Here is an 18,505-nt window from a genome sequence, read left to right on the forward strand (position 1 = left end):
AAAAATTTATCTGTAAGTGAATTAAACAATCTGAACATATCTCAACCTCTCTGCTTCTGGAACACCATCTCATCCACCCAGATGCAAGAGAACACAGCATTCACTTATGATAAAGCAATGAAGATACAGATTGGAGATATACAACAAGGTAAATGTATGCATTAAAATAACCTTGTCTACTAGGCAACAAGACTTAAAAGTTAATGAAGTTATCAGTGAGAACAGCAAAATCCACATTTTTTTTTCTGGCAAACAAACAAACCTATATATAAAAACACCAGTTGAAGAGTGTTCTAAAATATTTTAATAGCACTAATATGGCAGAGAAATCAAACACACAACTACAAATGAGAAAGACTGACTACATAAAACAACTTTTTCTATTGAGAAAAACAACTTTGAAGGAAGTGAAGCTCTACACTACCCTTCCTCCAAACCCAAATCATTCTAAGAACTCACCTCCTACACATGAGCACTGTCTGCTATTTAATCTCCAGATCTCTTTAAAGAAATCTGTTAGTACAGCAGGCACAACCTTAAAAGAAAGCTCAAAAGACTTCTGTAAAGGAAAAACCCTCTCTGAAGTCAGAGATATTCTCTAAAGGTACATTAATGAAATATAAAGTGAAACTAAATTATTTGATGAGCTCCCAAAGAAGAGGATCGTAGGAAATACATCTCAGCTGTTTCTTGAATGATGGCAAAATAATAAATCTCAAAAATAATTTATAATCCAGTTAGAAAATTAGAGAAACAAGTCATACATCATGTTGTATGTGTGGGCCATAAAGTTTTGTCAACATGTTAGGAGATACCTAATGTATATTTTTAAATTAAATTAATTTATTTGAGAGAGAGAGAGAGAGAAACTTTAGCAGACTCTACAGTGAGCACGGAGCCCAACGCAGGGCTCCCACTTGCAATCCTGAGATTACCACCCGAACGGAAACCAAGAGTTGGATGCTTAACGAACTCAGCCACCCAGGCACCGCTAATGTACATTTTTTAAATGAAATGAGCTGTTGTGCAGAAAACTTGAGAAAAACATAATTAAGTGCATTTTAAATTACAGCATCCATTCAGATAGTAGTTATTACAACTTAAGCAATTTAGGTCAAATGTGGTAGGTTCTCACACATTGCTCTCATTCATATAGAGCCTCTTCTTTCTTCCTTCCCCCCAGTATTTTCTTCCTAAAACAAGGGTTGGAAGTCCCAATTAGGTTGTGAACATGTTTTCCTTATATTTTTATTCCTGGCACCCATATCAAGGCCAGGAACAGCAGGCACTTATTACATGTTAATTACTATTGCTAAAACAAGGGAAGAGTATGGTAGGACAATGTTGCATGTAGACTGGACACTGAGACCTAGTCCATTACTTTTCTCCTCATTTAAAAGTGAGTTTTCCTAGAATCTCTGCCTTTGCTTCTGTCAGAGCATGCAAACCATTTTTGGCCTAAGATGAGAGTTGATCTATGTGTATGCTATGCTTGCTGACTCTCTGATGTTATTGATTCTACCAATTTTGGCCTACAGTGTTGGCCTTCTCAGGGTCTTAGATGGATTCCCTAAATGTGACATCTACGGAATTTGAACATAAATTGAGATCGCCGTGGAACTAATGGCCAATCATTATAGAGACAGACATCACTGATGGAAAAATTGAGATAGCCCTGTCCTCATGGTAAGATCCTGCCACTGTTCTACCTGTGTTCCCCTCATTCTCATTAGGTGAACATGACAGAACTACGGCATTTAGGCCAGATAGAGTGTAGCAATAAAAGCTGGTGCTAAGAAATGCATGCAAAGTAAGTAAGACTTCCCCAAGTTACTAAATAGGAAAATCTTGTTAACTTTGTGGTGAACAACCTCCCAAGCTGTCAAACAGAAGGTACTTTTTCTCAGGAGGATGAACCATAAACACATCCTGAACTCTGCTAATTTTCACAATGTAACTAGATTAGTGACCTTTACCAAACATCATAAATACCCACTGGATGAGGAAATATCCTGAATGGAAGGGAAAATTGAACTCCCTGAAGTCCAGGGAGGATAACATTTTGGCCTGCCTAACATGCAGCCACAGGTGCTTTAAGCCCTAAAGCTTTACTATGCGTCCTCTGTAATAGGTTTGACATTTACATAGGCCACTCCAACTATTCCACTAGTCTGATGGCTCTGGATTTACAAGAGAACAACAAAACATCTTACAATGCTGTATTAATCAAGACTCTTGATCGCAGTCAAATCCATGTCAAATCAGGTCCAGTAAATGCAAGATGAGGAACGAATTGACTTGTGTGATTGAGGAGCTGAGAGACAGAGAACATGATATTCAACATAGTTCATCAGGAGTCACACTGCCTGGACCCCTATCTCTCAGTATTGTTTTTGTGTGTTAGCATCATTGTCTCTTAAAGCACTTCAGGTATCCCCCACATAGCTGGAAAGAATGGTCATCGTGAGTGCTAGACTCACATTCTAGCATTTTGACTTAATGGCAGAGCTAGCTGCCCATCCAACTTCAACATAATGACTGTCCTGGTTGGGGTCACCTGCACATTACTCACATAGTCATTATTCTCATAATAGATATAATGTATGACTAAACCCTACCTCCTGTGATCAGCAGAGTTCTATTATCAATAGCCCCAACAGAACCACAGGAGCAGATGCTTCCTCTCTATGCCAGGGATGCTGAACAGCAAAAGACAATACACATTCAGTTCAAATGTCTATAACCAAACACTAATTTGATAGGAATAGTTAGAGTCACTGCAAGCATCTATCCTTGTTTACTCCACTCTGGCCACACTGGCCTCCTTGGTGTTCTTCAAAAAGCCATACACACTCCTGCCTCTGAGCCTTCGCACATATATCTGGAATGCTTCTCTCACCTCCTTCAAGTTTGCATTCAAATACCATCTGTTCAGTGAGGATCATACTACAATGCAACACCCCTACAGCTCTACACACACACACACAGAGAACCTAGTGACTCAGCTTTGGCTTTTTCCTAAGCATTTATTATCTAATATATTCCATGTTTTACTTAACTATTGTCTCAAGGCAACAGCATGAGGACAGAAACTCCTATCTGTTTCATTTACTCACTGATACATCTCCAGCACCTAGTGTAATGCCTGGCATATAATCGGTGTTCATTACATATTTGATGAATTAACAAATGATGGAATCTAGCAGGGATGCCTCATCATTTTGTTAGATAAGGTGCATTATAGTATTAAACAGGGGAATACATCATAGTACATCATGATTACAGTCTTCATTTATTGGCCTCCCTAGGCTTCTACAGTTTAGCAAAATTCACCCAACCTCAGCTATGTGGAACTAGACCCAGGGTGGATTTCCACAGTTCTCTGGGAGGAGCGATCACCTTAGATTAATTCAAGCCTTATCTCACGTCCTTGTTATGTTTCCGCAATCCACATGACTGAGTAGCTGCTTGCTTTCCTAATCCACATTCCTTTTCCCCCACTAGGATTTAAATCCTAGTCTGAATCTAAGCCCTGACACCCTACTAGCCAGGAGGCTAGATCCTTTGAAGAGGGTGCTACTTCACCCAGACGGACCACCTGGAACCAACATGCTGTTAACCATCAGTGAGAATATCACAAGAACATGGAGAATGGTGTTGCAACATCCCATCCACCAGACTGAATCCCCTTTAATACTGATTTGGCCTGATTTTCCTGGACCTTGACAGTTCCCTCTCGGACTGTATATCCATTGCCGCTCTCCAATGGAATCAGCTTTGCTGAGTGATGTATACGTCAACAAACATCAATGATCCGTGAGATAACTGGATACTGTGAGGAGTAAACAGGCCTGGAATCCACCAGAGCTTCACACGTTTGCTCCTTCGTGTGACACTCAAAGGCCACAGGGCCCAGGTGTGTCTTTTCACCTCTGCAAACTGTCAAACGACCTCCCCACAGTGACATACAAGTCAAAGGCTCAGTCGTCACTCTGCAGCTGAGCGTGAGTCAACCATCAGCCCCCGAGTCCCCACCCCCACCTCCCGGTCTCGAGGAAACCGCGGCGGGGCTCTCTGGATTGGAAGTGTTGCGGCGGAAACGTGTGAGGCCAGATGAGACTACAATTCCCAGCAGGCATAGCGGAAGCGGTATCGCCCGGGCTCAGGCCAGACTTTGGCGCGAAGCCCTGCGCGGGACTTCTGGGAGAGGAAAATGACAGCCCCAGGCTTGCGGCCGATCACCCGCAAGCTACTGGAGCTTACCGGGGCGTTGCGGCGCGTGAACCGAGCTTGCAGCACGTTCCAAACCTTCGCGGAAGTTCTCAGGCTGCCCAAGAGACAAATGACGAAGCTCGCGTTCCCACTACAGGAACTCCAGCGGCAGCTCACTCCAGACGCGAGGTTGGACCTTCACGTGAAGATCTTCGACCCGAGCTTGGAGGACATCTCCAAGGCGGAGAGCGTCTTCACGGCCACCGGCCGCAACCGCATAGAGTACCTCAGCTCCGCGGTGCGTCTCGACCACGCCCCGGACCTCGCCCACCCTGAGGTGAGAGCCGCGGCTGCACTCACTCCTCACTCAGGTCGTGAAGACTGGGGCAGGCATTTTGCCCTCGCCTATTCTTGTCACCGAACGAGAGAGATTTTCTAGCTTTGTGGGGATGCATAAAATTATTTTAACTAAATAAGCATATATAGTTTTAGTTACTTTGGTAATGAATATACAAGATTAAATGATTGTAAAAACCAAACCAGTTCAAAAAATTAAATGGCTTTTTATTCTTTCTCCTTCTTAATTGACGTAGGGAAAAACATGCCGAGACAAATGAGACAAAGTGAATAGGAAAAGTGCAATAGTTACACAAATGTGATGGTCCTTATCAGTACGTAATTTTCACCCAATCTGAATTTCCTGTAGTGCAGAAATATAATTATATATACATGGCAACAATGTGGTTTTTATTAAACAACTTTAGTGAAATTCCACGAGTAGGCATTTTATGCATGTCTTAAGATCTCATTATTTGCAACTGCACCACTGCAGTGGAAACTTTCCTTCGAATTAAAACTGCTATGGTAGTTTAAATAGAACTAAGGGGAACATAAGTAGTTTAATAATTTTGAGATGACATCGTGTTTTGACTGAAGCTTCTGAATTGCTGGGCTTTTTGTCCAGTAACTTTTTGTTTCTTGAAATTTAGTTTTATTTATATATTATCATTAGATTTAATCTGGCAGAGCATTTGAAACTTATGCAGGACTCAGATCAGTTCGTACTGAAGGACTGGCCCCAGTCTTGCAAAATATGTAGCATCCCTGACCCCACCCACTAAGTGCCACCCAGTCCTATTCATAAGTAGAAATGCCCTTACAAATTTCTAAAATACCCCCCTGAGGGTGATACCACCTTCACCTAGAACCACTGATTGGTATTGTACCCCCTTCAATACCATGTTAAAAAGCAGTCATGTATATTAATGGTTAGTATCGGGAACATTATGTTCCTTTCTACACTATAGAGGTCTAAAGGAGAAAAGTTTAATTGCAACAGGAGACTCAAGAGAAAAGAATAACCTCATAAATGCAATGGTGTTACAGTCAACTCTGGGAGTTTGTGGGGCAATGCAGTTTCAGACATGTAGTTGTACTTTAGAATAAGTTTTGTTGACGTGCATATAATTTTTAACTTCAAAAAGCTTTGTAAATATGGAATGCTTAATAAATGTCCCAGATATTCTTGAGTAGCATAATGTAATTAAAGGCACAGGTTCTGGATATAGATGTCCTGAGTTTAAATTCCAACTTCTTCCCTTTCTAGCTGTATAATTTTGGGCCAGTTGTTTAGCCTCTCCCTGCCTCTAGTTTTATCATTTGTAAAATGGGGATAATAATATTACCTACCTGATATGGATGTTGTAAAAAGTAGATAAGAAAATTTATGCTAAGTGCTTTGAACAGTACCTGGCCCTGGGAATCATTGAGTAGATAGTAGTTATATGTTAGAATTTGAGGTTCAGCTAAACATAAGCCACCTTTTTACATGGCTAGGAAAGACAGTCGTTTAACAGATTTTTGCAGCTAATACAATATATAATAAAAATGTATATATAAACCTTGTACTCAATTATCTTCATTTTCCTTGTATAAGGTGTGTTTTATAGGCAGAAGCAATGTTGGAAAATCCTCTCTAATAAAAGCCTTATTTTCCCTGGCCCCAGAGGTTGAAGTCAGAGTCTCTAAGAAACCGGTATGTTGAAGGAAAGGGTTGGGGAGGCCCATGGGATATAAAAGAAACAGTATATTGAAATGTAAAATATACGTCTGAACCATCTCTGAATTGACTAAAGTGGTTAATTAAAGTTGAGAGGTACAAGAAATCAAACTTGCTAAGTTTCTAGAACAGTGATTTCTTTCAAACAAGTAGTAAATTAAGACATTTTATTGACACCTGTACATATCCCTGAAGAAGAAGGAAGTATGTCTGGATTTATTTTGGTTGTCTTGCCAGTTTCTTGAGGAAATTTTTTGTTCAAATCTTTTCCAAAGAGTTGCCACATAAAGTATTGTTGCCATTCTGTATTTGCTTCTTTAAGATTGATCATCTACTCCTACCCTGATTTTAGAGGAAACTGCTTTGAAGTGGTTTTTCCCTCCTATAATCTTGTATACCTTGCTAAGTCCTTTCTCCCTCCCTTCTCCTACTACCCCTTCTCTCTTTCTATATAGATATAGATACAGATATACATACATATACATATACATACATATACATATATATATATTAGGCAGACCCCAGTTTACCCAGGGCCAAATGATGTGATTACCCCAGCCAGTCTGCTGTAGTAGCTTTCTGGCGTTTTTTACATTTCCCCTACTCTTTCTCAATGATGCACACTACTAATATCTAAGGTATGGTGTCCTTAAAATTCACCCTAGGTCCTCTCACCTTATTATCTATCCATGGCAAAATGTTCCCACCAACCTACGGCTCACTGCCCCCCTTCCTTTGCATTGGAACTCTTACATGAAGCTTCCTAGTCTTCTCTTACTCCCCATTTCTTCATGTAGTTGATCCCCTAGCTTCATCGCTAATGCTGGTGATTGTAATTCATTAAATCTCCTATCCTTAGGCCTACTCTGTCTCCTCAAATAACACAGCTAAACTCTGATTTCTAGGTAGGGTGGGTTCCCTTCCAGCTGTGAGAGGACAATGGAAGAAATGTATTCTTGACATTCCTAATCTGTCATTTTTCTGCAGTCAAATGCTCTACCACTGAGCTATACCCCCAACCTAATCTGTCATTTTTCTATGGATAGACACATCAACTGGGAACCTAAGCACTGTTTTACAGAATCTTTCCTCTGAAAATATTTGTTCTAAGTTCAACAATTGACTTTTTAAGTTGTTTATCTTAATCTTTTGTTTTCTGATTAATAATGTCATTGAACACAAAACCATGACTTTTTACCATCTTTACATCATTTTAATTTAACACATATTTTATAGTGTTGTACATGCTTTTAAAAAATGGTTTACTGAAAGCACTAAAACCATCTAATGAAACACGCAAAACATCTTGATTCTAGGGAAGCAGTAGTCTAGATGTAACAAACTATCAAGTTTTGCATCTAGGTTTTATGAAAACCTATATGACTGAGAGTAAGTATTTTTAGTTTAACCAATCTGTGCCATAATTTGTTTCTCTTTAATATAGAGATAAATTATTCATCAGAGAATATTGACTAATGCAGTGACACCATTATAGGGTAACTTTTCACTGAGAAAGAGCTAATGAAAAGACTCCCAACATATTTTGGGTACATGTTCCTAATCAAAAGTTTCTCTTAAGTCATATAGATGCTCTTAAAAAGGAATTGGAGGGAAGAAATAGTATCATCTAAGCTTATCTCCAGCCACTTCTCTTCTATATTCTTTTCCTGTATCATCATCAGCATAGCTAGGATTATATTCAGAACACTTAGCCTTTTAATAAATATTTGCTGATTGAATAAAAAAATGTTGAGTCATTAAAGATATAAAGGATGTATTCTAAGGAAGCTTTTATTTTTCCATTTATTTCATCAGGGGCACACAAAGAAAATGAATTTTTTCAGAGTTGGAAAATATTTTACATTGGTGGACATGCCAGGTTATGGCTATAGAGCTCCCGAAGATTTTGTTGACATGGTAGAGACCTATCTAAAAGAACGAAGGAAGTAAGGAAAATATTTTCTTATAAATCTAATCCAAAAGCATGTTATAGTTAATTGGGTTCATGTCTCTTTCTCCCACTAGAGTTCAAGCTTTTTTTTTTTTTTTTTTTTTTTAAAGATTATATTTAGTTATTTGTTGGAGAGAGAGCACAAGCTTGGGGAGCTGCAGACAGAGCAGGCAGCAGGAAAGCAGGCTCCCTGCCAAACAAGGAGCCCAATGCAGAACTTGATCCCAGGACCCTGGGATCATGACCTGAGTCAAAGGCAGACATTTATCCAACTGAGTCACCAGGCATCCCTAGAATTCAAGCTTTTAAAGGAAGGTACTCACTCATCTTTGTGTCCAGCCCTAAGCAGAGGAACTTAGGTCCCACACCTGCTATTGAAATAAATTAATATTTAGTAAATTTAGTTATTGAAAGTAATAGCATTGAGATTTATTGGATTATAGGATGAACTCCTAATGAACTGAGAACTCCTTTTGCCTAAAAAGTTTTTAAATTTTGGAGTGAAAATTATTCAAAAGAAAATTTCTCAGCATAGCAAGGGTCAGGGAAGAAATGAGTGAGAGATATTGTCATTAATTTTTATTTCTTCATTCTTATAGTTTGATGAGAACATTTTTATTAGTGGATAGTGTTGTTGGAATTCAAAAAACCGACAGTATTGCCATAGGAATGTGTGAAGAATTTTCATTACCTTATGTGGTAAGTATTTCCTTTGAATCATAGTTGCTGTTGGAAATACCAGTTTGTGTGTATACATGTGCAAATGCTTGTGTGTGTGTGTGTGTGTGTGTGTGTGTGTGTCTTTTCAGTGAGAGAGCAGGTCTTATCTCTGCAAGAAGTTTTCGAATCATCTTTTTGATTACCAGCCACTAGTAGATAAGTTCTGTGATACTTTTATTCTCTTTTCTTTCTCTCAGCTTTAAGTTTTCAAAATTATAGTCAAAGTAAAGTATTTTAAGCTGTTCATTTAGTGTTCCTAAGTGCTTTTCCCTTTCATTTTTTTAATGGCAATATAAATATTTGTCTAAAACATGGTAGTGGCTCTTTAACAGCAGTTTGGCATATAGTACATATCGAAGTGTAAATGGAATTGCAACTGAAAAATTTGCTAAAGCAATTTGTAGTTTAAGAACCATTGCAAGAAAATAGCAGGCTCCAGCGTATACAGGTAGGATTTTTACGTTCCTTAAGAAAACAATATTTCTTCTGGGAATATCTTACTTGTATTTTTTTCTGTTGTTTGCCCTAGAACAGAATACAGATTAGTAGTTTGGTATCCACATTTACTTTGCTTCATGAGTTTTCCAGATAAAATAGCCCTCTGAAGTTCCTTTCTAAGAAAAAGAATCCATTGACTATAATTTGGTTTCAAAAAAAGAAACCACTAAAATGTAACAGTGAAGTTTAATGCAAATCAAATCATGTTACTAGTCAGTGATGTTTTTGTATTCTTGGGGTTATGGAATTTTGGGATTTTGCGAAAGCCCTATGAAGCATAAGCTATAACTACAGTTAGTATGAGGAGTCAAAGCTTTGATTATAGTCCACATAGTAGAAAATACCCAATAGTGCCAAACTGGTTTTAAGTGATACAGTATTCCTGATTTGGTATCATAGGTACCAGTTTATAAAATTGTATATTTTTCTCAGCTTCAATTTTAAAGAAATATTGCTTTCTTTTTTGAAAAGAGGTTGTGATAGAGGAATTATGCCTCCTTTTAAATACTAGCATATTTGCTCTTATGACGAAAGACTCCCAATTGGAGGGACTCACAAGTCATTGGAAACCACATGCTTTCTGCTACTAACTCCTTTTACCATTAACATTTTTTTATAACCGGAAAGCATAAATGATTAGTCAGGAAATTTTAATTTTGTAGAAATTCCCCTGGAAATTGATAGATCAAAGTTTTACCTTTTTTTTTTTTAAGATTTTATTTATTTATTTGACAGACAAAGATCACAAGTAGGCAGAGAGGCAGGCAGAGAGAGAGAAGGAAGCAGGCTCCCTGCTGAGCAGAAAGCCCGATGCGGAACTCGATCCCAGGACCCTGAGATCATGACCTGAACCGAAGACAGAGGCTTTAACCCACTGAGCCACACAGGCGCCCTCAAAGTTTTACTTTTTAATTGATTTTGCAATCATTCCTATAATTGTAGTGAATATAAGATACAAATAACCTGATTTCTAGTTTTTCCTTTGTATTATTACATATAAGACAGAACCATTTTGTAAGTCAAAAATGATTATAGGGACACCTGGGTGGCTCAGTGGGTTAAAGCCTCTGCCTTCAGCTCGGGTCATGATCCCAGGGTCCTGGGATCAAGCGCCACATTCAGCTTTCTGCTCAGCAGGGAGCCTGCTTCCTCCTCTCTCTCTCTCTCTCTCTGCCTGCCTGTCTGCCTACTTGTGATCTCTATCTGTCAAATAAATAAATAAATAAATAAATAAAATGATTATAAGTTGGCAATTTTATGTGGATCAACCTAACCCTATTCGTCTTAGTTAAAATAAGATATATAGTGATCATATGAAATTTGTCTTATGTCAATTACAAATATGGCCCAAGGGTCCTTTTTCACTGGTCTTGAATCCAAGATATTTTGGTCCTTTGTAGTTAAAGCACCATTAAACAGCAAACACATGGTATATGCTTTATCCATTGCATACATTAACTCATTTAATCTTCATGGTAACTCCTTTTGGGGGTGTTGCTTTTATTTTATAGATGAAAAAATAAGTATAGAGAGAATAAGAAACTTACCAGGGTCATCTAGTTGTTATTAACCATGTGTAGTTAGGGGCACCTGAGTGGTGTAGTTGGTTAAGCATCTGACTTTCGGTTTCAGGTCAGGTCATGATCTTGGTATGGTGGAATTGAGCCCTGCAATGGGGCTCTGTGCTCAGCCAGAGTCTGCTAAGTTTTCTCTCTCCCTCTCCCTCCCCCACCACTGTGCACTCATTCTCTGTCTAGAATAAATAAATAAATCTTTTTAAAAAATTGTAGCTAAAACATAAAATTTTGTATTAAAGATTATTTATTTATTTATTTATTTATTTGACAGACAGATCACAAGTTGGCAGAGAGGCAGGCAGAGAGAGAGGGAGAAGCAGGCTCCCTGCTCAGCAGAGAGCCCGATGCAGGGCTCGATCCCAGGACCCTGGTATCATGACCTGAGCGGAAGGCAGAGGCTTTAACCCACTGAGCCACCCAGGCGCCCAAAATTTTGTATTAAAAAAAAGACATTTCTAATGCTTAAATACTTGTTTTCTTACAGATGGTATTAACAAAAATTGACAAATCTTCCAAGGGACATCTTTTAAAACAAGTGCTTCAGATCCAGAAATTTGTTGACAGTGAAACACAAGGATGTTTTCCTCAGTTGTTTCCTGTAAGGTAAGAGCTGAATTATTTTGTAACTTTATGTACTAACATCATTTAGTATTACATAGTGTTTCTTAAATTGAGCTATCACTTAAAATAAGAGGAGTTTGGAAGACAATGCACTTAACCATGATTTATTGATACAATTCAACAGCGCTTTTATTTTTTTCTTCCTTCTTTTTTGTCTTCCTTCTACATGGTAGGTGTCTTCCATGTAGGTATCTTCATTCTCTTTCTGCCTCATCCTAGCTCAATCCTAGATCACAGCAGAAGTAAAAACTTTTTACTTTATAAAATCAGCTAAATAACAGCCATAATAAAGATACTACCATGCTTTTCTCAATTTCAAAGAAAAATTATCTTTATGGTAGAAAGCTCATTCAGGCTGTGAGGGATAAAAATTTTTCTTTAAAAGGACCATATGTAAAGAAATGCTTCCTTGAAGTTAGAATTAAGCATTGATAGCAGATAGAATGGTTACTTCTAGAGCTGACAATTTTGAGATATTTGATAGAGTTTAGTGATGAAACATGAGTCTATACTTTTAACATATACCTTGGATATAGTGTACCCCGTCCTAGAGCAGAGATCCAGTGCCACTCCCATTTGAATTTCTTACTCTCACTTCTTTGTGAAAAGTAATAGGGTATTTGCTATGAGAAATAATTTAAACCAAGTAACAGTTGTATATGAAACTGTCCCCTAATCAGTCATTCAAGGTCCTACCAATCCAGATCACATTTAAATTGTTTGTAATTATGAACGTGCCTATCAGAATCCTTCATTCAGTCATTCCTACAAAGTGCTCTTCTCCCTTGACTTTCTTTCAAGTATTTATCTTGTTCACTTGTTTGTGTCCCGTCTGTGTAATGGAGACTCCTAAGGGCAGGAATGAAATCCTATTTCTTAGAGCCCTGAGCATTGGCATAGAAGAATAGCTATTTCTTTTAACTGTTTCATAAGAAGGAAGTGAGACCTTCACTAAAAATGCAGCACAAACGTAAGATGGACAGATTATGGCTTAACAGCAGCATTTATTGGGAAAAAAAATTAAGTTTTAATTGACTGTAAGCTGAATTTGAATTAAGAGTTTAATGGAGCTGGGGAAAAACTGACAATGTTTTCTTGACCTACATTAATAGAATTATAGTGTTCCAAACAAGGAAATGATCTAGCACTAGTTCCATACTGCTTTGAGCTACAGGCCATCAGACCAAACAGATTAGACTGTGGCTCGCCATTAAGAACAACTAGAGTTATCTGAAAACAGATGGTCTTGGGGAAGGTTACATCATTCATAATACTCACCTGGTCCTCACAGTCAATATCCCTATTTCCAGTTACGGTTACAGGTCAAGGAAATGAAGTGGGTTGCAGAGAGGTAATTGTTTAAATAGAAGGAACATGGGCTTTGGAGTCAGCCTTGATTTTGCATGGTTCCTCTACTTCTTGGCCATAGATTTTAAAGCAACTTATTTCATTTTCTGAGTCTGTTTTCTCACTAGTAAAAATATGATTGTTACAAGGATCAAATAAAATGTATTGTGACTGATGCACACACAGCCACATGATAAATGTTAGCTTCCTTTCTTGCCAACTCAGTCAGTAAGTAGCAAGGTTAGGCCAACAACCCAGAGTATCAGATTCTCACTACTTTTTAAAGATACTCCCTTCTTTAAATACGTCAGCATTCTCTCCTGTATAACCCTGGAATCACTGCTGCCACTGTACTTGCCGTAAGTGACTAAGGTACTGTAGAAGCCATACAAGTTTAAAACTTGAGACAAGTTTAAGACTTAAGTTTAAGTTACCAGGAACCTGGTAACTTCAAAGAACTTCAACATGTACTGTATATAGAGGAATTTGGCATACTATACTCTGTAGCTCTCAAAACCCAACTCAGAAAGTAGGGTTATATATACGTTCCTTGGTTTTGTGTGCATGACCAAGTCCTAGTCCATCCCTCCAGAAAGAAGTTTGGCCTGTTCACAAAATAATTACTATAAAATTAGTCAGGTTTTATATCCTTCTTATACGATCCCTGTAGGAGAAAGGGGGAATTATAGTCCAGCAAGCTTTGGCCTATAAGGCTTTGGCAAAAGTTAAATGCTGAACTTCATGTCAGAACTCTGCCCCAGCTGAATAGGGATTCGTAAATGGTGTAAAGCCCCTAATGATGCTGGGATCAATCTGTTTTTATAACTGTCATGGGAGAAATGTGTAAGTAGGTAGAGTATAATTGCTTTCTATATAGTGGAATTCCAAGCAAAGACAGTGGACTCTAAGGACAAAGAAAATCACATTAATTGACAAAAATGTTGCAGTTGAGTTCAAGATGCCATAATTAGTGTGTGGACAATCCAACTTATATTTCTCCTTTAAGCTATATAACTTCACTTATAACCCAGAAATCATTATAGGCTGTTCTCAAGCAAGCAGCTTTGGTCAAAAAGTCTAAAATGCTATAATATATCAAGAAGGGAATTAAGAGTACAGCAGAAAATATTTTACCTGTCTTATGTACAGGTATATATGATTCTTGTATCCACGAAAGTCATAGTGTATTCATAAAAGTCCATGTATCCTGAGAAATCATGTGGTCACTTCCAGCTGAAATGTGGATGGATATAGTAAGATGAGTAGACAATAATAGACACACTAGTGGTGATTATGATTTTTTTAAATTACCAAAAAAAGGTCTAAATTATCAAGGTTGTTGAATCTTTGTCACAAAAAGAACTAAAGAAATCAGAACTTTTAGTCTGGAAAATAAAAAGCAAAATAGAAGATATTACAATGGTATTTTTCACAGAAATAGAACAGTCTTAAAATTTGTATGGAACCATAAAAGACCACAAATAGCCAAAGCAATCTTGAGAAAGAACAAAGTTGAAGGTATCGTGTTCCCTGATTTCAAACTATATTATGAAGTTACAGTAATCAAAAAGGTATGGTACTAAAAAAGACACATAGATCAATGGAACAGAATAGAGAGCCCAGAAATAATCCCACAAATATATGGTCACTATGACAAGCCAAGAATATAAAATGGGAAGAAGGCAGCATCTTCAGTAAATGGTGTTGGCAAAACAGAAGAGCTACATGCAAAAGAATGAGACTTAGATTACTGTTTTACACTGTATATACAAATTAACTCAAAATGGGTTAAAGACTTGAATGTTAAGGCCTGAAACCATTAAACTCCTAGAAGAAAACATAGGCCCTTAACATCAGACATGGCAATGATTTTTTGGATTCGACACCAAAAGCAAAGGCAACAATAGCAAAAATAAACATGAGGGACTACATTGAACTGTAAGAAAGCTGCACAGCAAAGTAAACCATCCAGAAAATGAAACGGCAACCTCCTGAATGAAAGAAAATATTTGCAAATCATGTATCTGATAAGGGGTTAGTAACTGAAATACATAACTCCTATAACTCAATAGCAAAAAAAAAAAAATTATTAAAAAATGGGCAGAGGATCTGAATAGACTTTTTTCCAAAGAATGCACACACATGGCCAACAGGAAAAAATGAAAACAAAGATGCTTAGCAGCACTAACCATCAGGGAAATGCAACCAAAACTACCACAATGAGATACCACCTCACATCTACTGGAATAACTATTATCAAAAAGGCAAAAAAAAAAGAAAAGACAAGAAATAACAAGCATTGGTGAGAATGGAGAAAAGGGAACCCTTGTGCACTGTTAGAAATGAAATTAGTACAGACACTATGGAAAACTGTATGAGATTCCTCAGAAAATAGAATTACCATATGATCCAAAAATACCACTTATAGGTATTTCTCTGAAGAAAACAAAAAGTCTAATTTGAAAAGATATCTGCACCCCTATGTTCCTGCAGCATGGTTTACAGTAGCCAAGATATGGAAACACCTAACTGTCCATTAATAGATGAATGGACAAAGCAAATGTTGTGTATATATATATATATATATACACACACATATATATATGTGTGTGTGTGTGTGTATATATATATACACACACACACACACATATATATATGTGTGGAATACAATTCAACCATTAAAAAAGTGAAATCTTGCCATTTGTGACAACATAGGTGGATTTTGAGGGGATTAAGTTAAGTGAAATAAGTCAGGCAGAGAAAGACAAATACCACATGATCTCACTTATATGTAGAATTTGAGAAACAACAAAAAAAGCAAAATTATAAATACAGAGATTGGTGGTTGTCAGAGGTGGAGGTTAGGGGATAGGAGATATGGGTGAAGGGGATCCAAATGTACAAACTTCCAGTTATAAAATAAGCAAGTCATTGAGATGTAATATACAGCATGGTGGTGTTTATACTGTATTGCATATTTGAAAGTTGCTGAGAGCAGATCTTAGAAGTCCTCATCACAAGAAAAGGAAGAATTGTAATTATGCCTGATGACAGAAGTTAATTAAATTTTACTGTGATCATTTCACAATATATACAAGTACCTAGGCATTATGTTGTAAAACTGAAGCTAATATTACATGTCAATTATACCTCAATTAAAAAAAAAAAAACTTAGTCTGCTTAATAAAAGGCAAAGTAGTAGATATGGTGAAATTTTTAGGATCCTGAAGGAAACTGATCAAATAATGTGTATCATCAGATTTAGAATACAAGAGGCTGGTGGAAGAAAGGAAAGGTAGAACAAATCAAGACATTCTGTTTCACACATGGAACTCAAAAGTTTTTAAGCAGTTTTTAAGTTAGATGAATTCAGGTATGTTACTACATCTGAAGTAAAGAAGAAAATTTTTCTTTTCTTTTCACAGTTCCGTGACCTATTCTGGAATCCATCTGTTGAGATGTTTTATAGCAGATATAACAGGAAATCTTAAGACTGATGGCTTTGGCCAACTGGAGTTGAATACCTAGAATTTCAACATTGTTTTAAATGTAGTGTATCTGTAATTTGCAGAAGGATCATTTCAGCTTTAAAACCTGCATCTTTCCAAAGCACGAGTGAATTTGTGCTGGGGAAAAAGATCTTGTAAATAATTAAATTATGCAGTTCATTAGAACAGATACCCTTCTTATTTTAACAGCGTTTCTGTTTTAACAAACTGACAAACAAGAGCATATAGAAGCCCACAATATGAAAACCTATTTACTACTATGTAGAGAGTGGTTTTTATTGGGCTTTTGTCTTTTAAAGAAAATGTCTATTATGTATATTTAAGTATTAAAATGGACTAGGTAAAAAGGGACTACTTTTCTGTTGAGCACTTACAGGTAGATGGAAGATAAATGCTTCTCTCTATGCCTATAATTAGTCTTTTTTCCGAGTCCTTATTTGAATATAAAATATTCTTGATAAAATTTCAGTCAGTCCATGCTGAAAACATCAGTCTTTTCAGACTGGGATCATTCACCTTCAAGTGAACAGAGGATTCAGAATCAGAAGACCAGAATTTAAGTTCCAGTTCTAGTATTTATTAGTTTGGGCCTTGGGCAAATTACTTGATTTCTCTGCCCTTAATTTATAACTCACAAAGCTATAGAGATTAAAATGGTATTGTACGTGTGAAGGATATCCATATACTTTATATATTTGTAAAGTGAAACCAACAAAGAATACACCAAAATTCAGATTTATCACAGAAAACCTCTTGTCATAGAGGAGGTAACATTTTCTCTATTGAAAGACAAAAAACAAGAACTAGTTTTAAGTGAGAACACTGATATTTGCAAAAGGGAGAAGAAAAAAGTTGATGGGCTAGTTTAGAATTGGTACAGTAAGATTCAGAATGGAAAGATAAAGCCTTACTTTGAGCTAAAGTTAACAGAAAAAAATTTTTTTAAAGATTTTATTTATTTATTTGACAGAGAGAGATCACAAGTAGGCAGAGAGGCAGGCAGAGAGAGAGAGAGGAGGAAGCAGGCTCTCCGCTGAGCAGAAAGCCCGATGCGGGACTCAATCCCAGGACCCTGAGATCATGACCTGAGCTGAAGGCAGAGGCTTAACCCACTGAGCCACCCAGGTGCCCCAACAGAAAAATTTTTTATGAAGATGCTACTGACCTGTTCGTGTAAGTGGCATAGCTTTTCAATGTGAGGCTGAATATTAAGATTATAGCAGTAGCCCTGGTTAAAAACTAAGTCTGTAAAACAAGTTTGTGGCTTTTTTAGGGAATTCAATTATGAATATATTTTCAGTTTTATAGTTGATAATCCTGGTCTATTCTAACCACCAGTGTTTTAAGCTAAAAGAAACAAAAAACTTTATGTAGGCATTCACAAAGTGAAATATATGGTGACAATAGAACAATCTTAGAAGTCATCATTTTGCCTGCCAGTATTACTTTACTCCTTATCTTAGCCTTGGTTCTCCTAAAAGCAGAGCCCAAGACAAGTTTGCATGCAGTCATTTATTTGGCAAGTGACCCCAGGGAATAGGAGTGATGGAGAAAGGAAACAGAAGAAAGTCAATCAATGATGCAAGAGTTGGACATTACATAGGTACTAGTCTTGATCTTGAGGCACCTTCTGGGAAGACTTAGGAAACATGCCTCTGTGTTGCCTCTGAAGTGGGAAGAAGGTGGCTCCACACTGCTTCCAACTTGTGCATGCCTAAGTGCCAAGCAGTTCCTGCAACTTGTCAGAAGGAGCATGAGGAGAGAGGTCTCTGGAACATGAAGCAAAGTGCATTTGTCCACTCCTACTGGAAACTGGTGGCCACAGGAGTGGCTGAAGTAAGGCCAAGAGGATTTGGGCAAGGGAGGTCTCACCACAGTGCTCTTATGAATGATCTAAGTGTTTTAATGCTACCAGAGGGGTAAAATCGGTGTTCACTATGATGACACTAACAGTATTTTTTTTTTCTTTTTTGGTTGGGGTATGGAGACCAGAGGGAGAGGGAAAAAAGAG

At 37.4% G+C, this 18,505-nt stretch overlaps 1 protein-coding gene across 1 annotated transcript; it reads left to right on the top strand.

Moving 5' to 3' along the window:
* Positions 1 to 4,143: 4,143 nt before the first annotated feature.
* GTPBP8 (GTP binding protein 8) lies at positions 4,144 to 17,917 on the top strand. Its single transcript, XM_080801689.1, has 6 exons — positions 4,144 to 4,549; positions 6,149 to 6,247; positions 8,087 to 8,217; positions 8,822 to 8,921; positions 11,502 to 11,620; positions 16,411 to 17,917. The coding sequence occupies exons 1-6, from the start codon at positions 4,214 to 4,216 to the stop codon at positions 16,511 to 16,513; spliced, it is 888 nt and encodes a 295-aa protein (XP_080657815.1). The 5' UTR covers positions 4,144 to 4,213; the 3' UTR covers positions 16,514 to 17,917.
* Positions 17,918 to 18,505: the final 588 nt, after the last annotated feature.

Source organism: Martes martes (genome assembly GCF_963455335.1).
Source record: "Martes martes genome assembly, chromosome: 1".
NCBI classification, from domain to species: Eukaryota; Metazoa; Chordata; class Mammalia; order Carnivora; family Mustelidae; genus Martes; species Martes martes.

Excerpts from the sequence above, each read along its gene's own strand:
- GTPBP8 (XM_080801689.1), top strand. The coding sequence starts at position 4,214 with ATGACAGCCCCAGGCTTGCGGCCGATCACCCGCAAGCTACTGGAGCTT. Across the intron at positions 4,550-6,148 it reads CGGACCTCGCCCACCCTGAG|GTGTGTTTTATAGGCAGAAG; the intron begins GTGAGAGCCGCG and ends TCCTTGTATAAG. Across the intron at positions 8,218-8,821 it reads TATCTAAAAGAACGAAGGAA|TTTGATGAGAACATTTTTAT; the intron begins GTAAGGAAAATA and ends TCATTCTTATAG.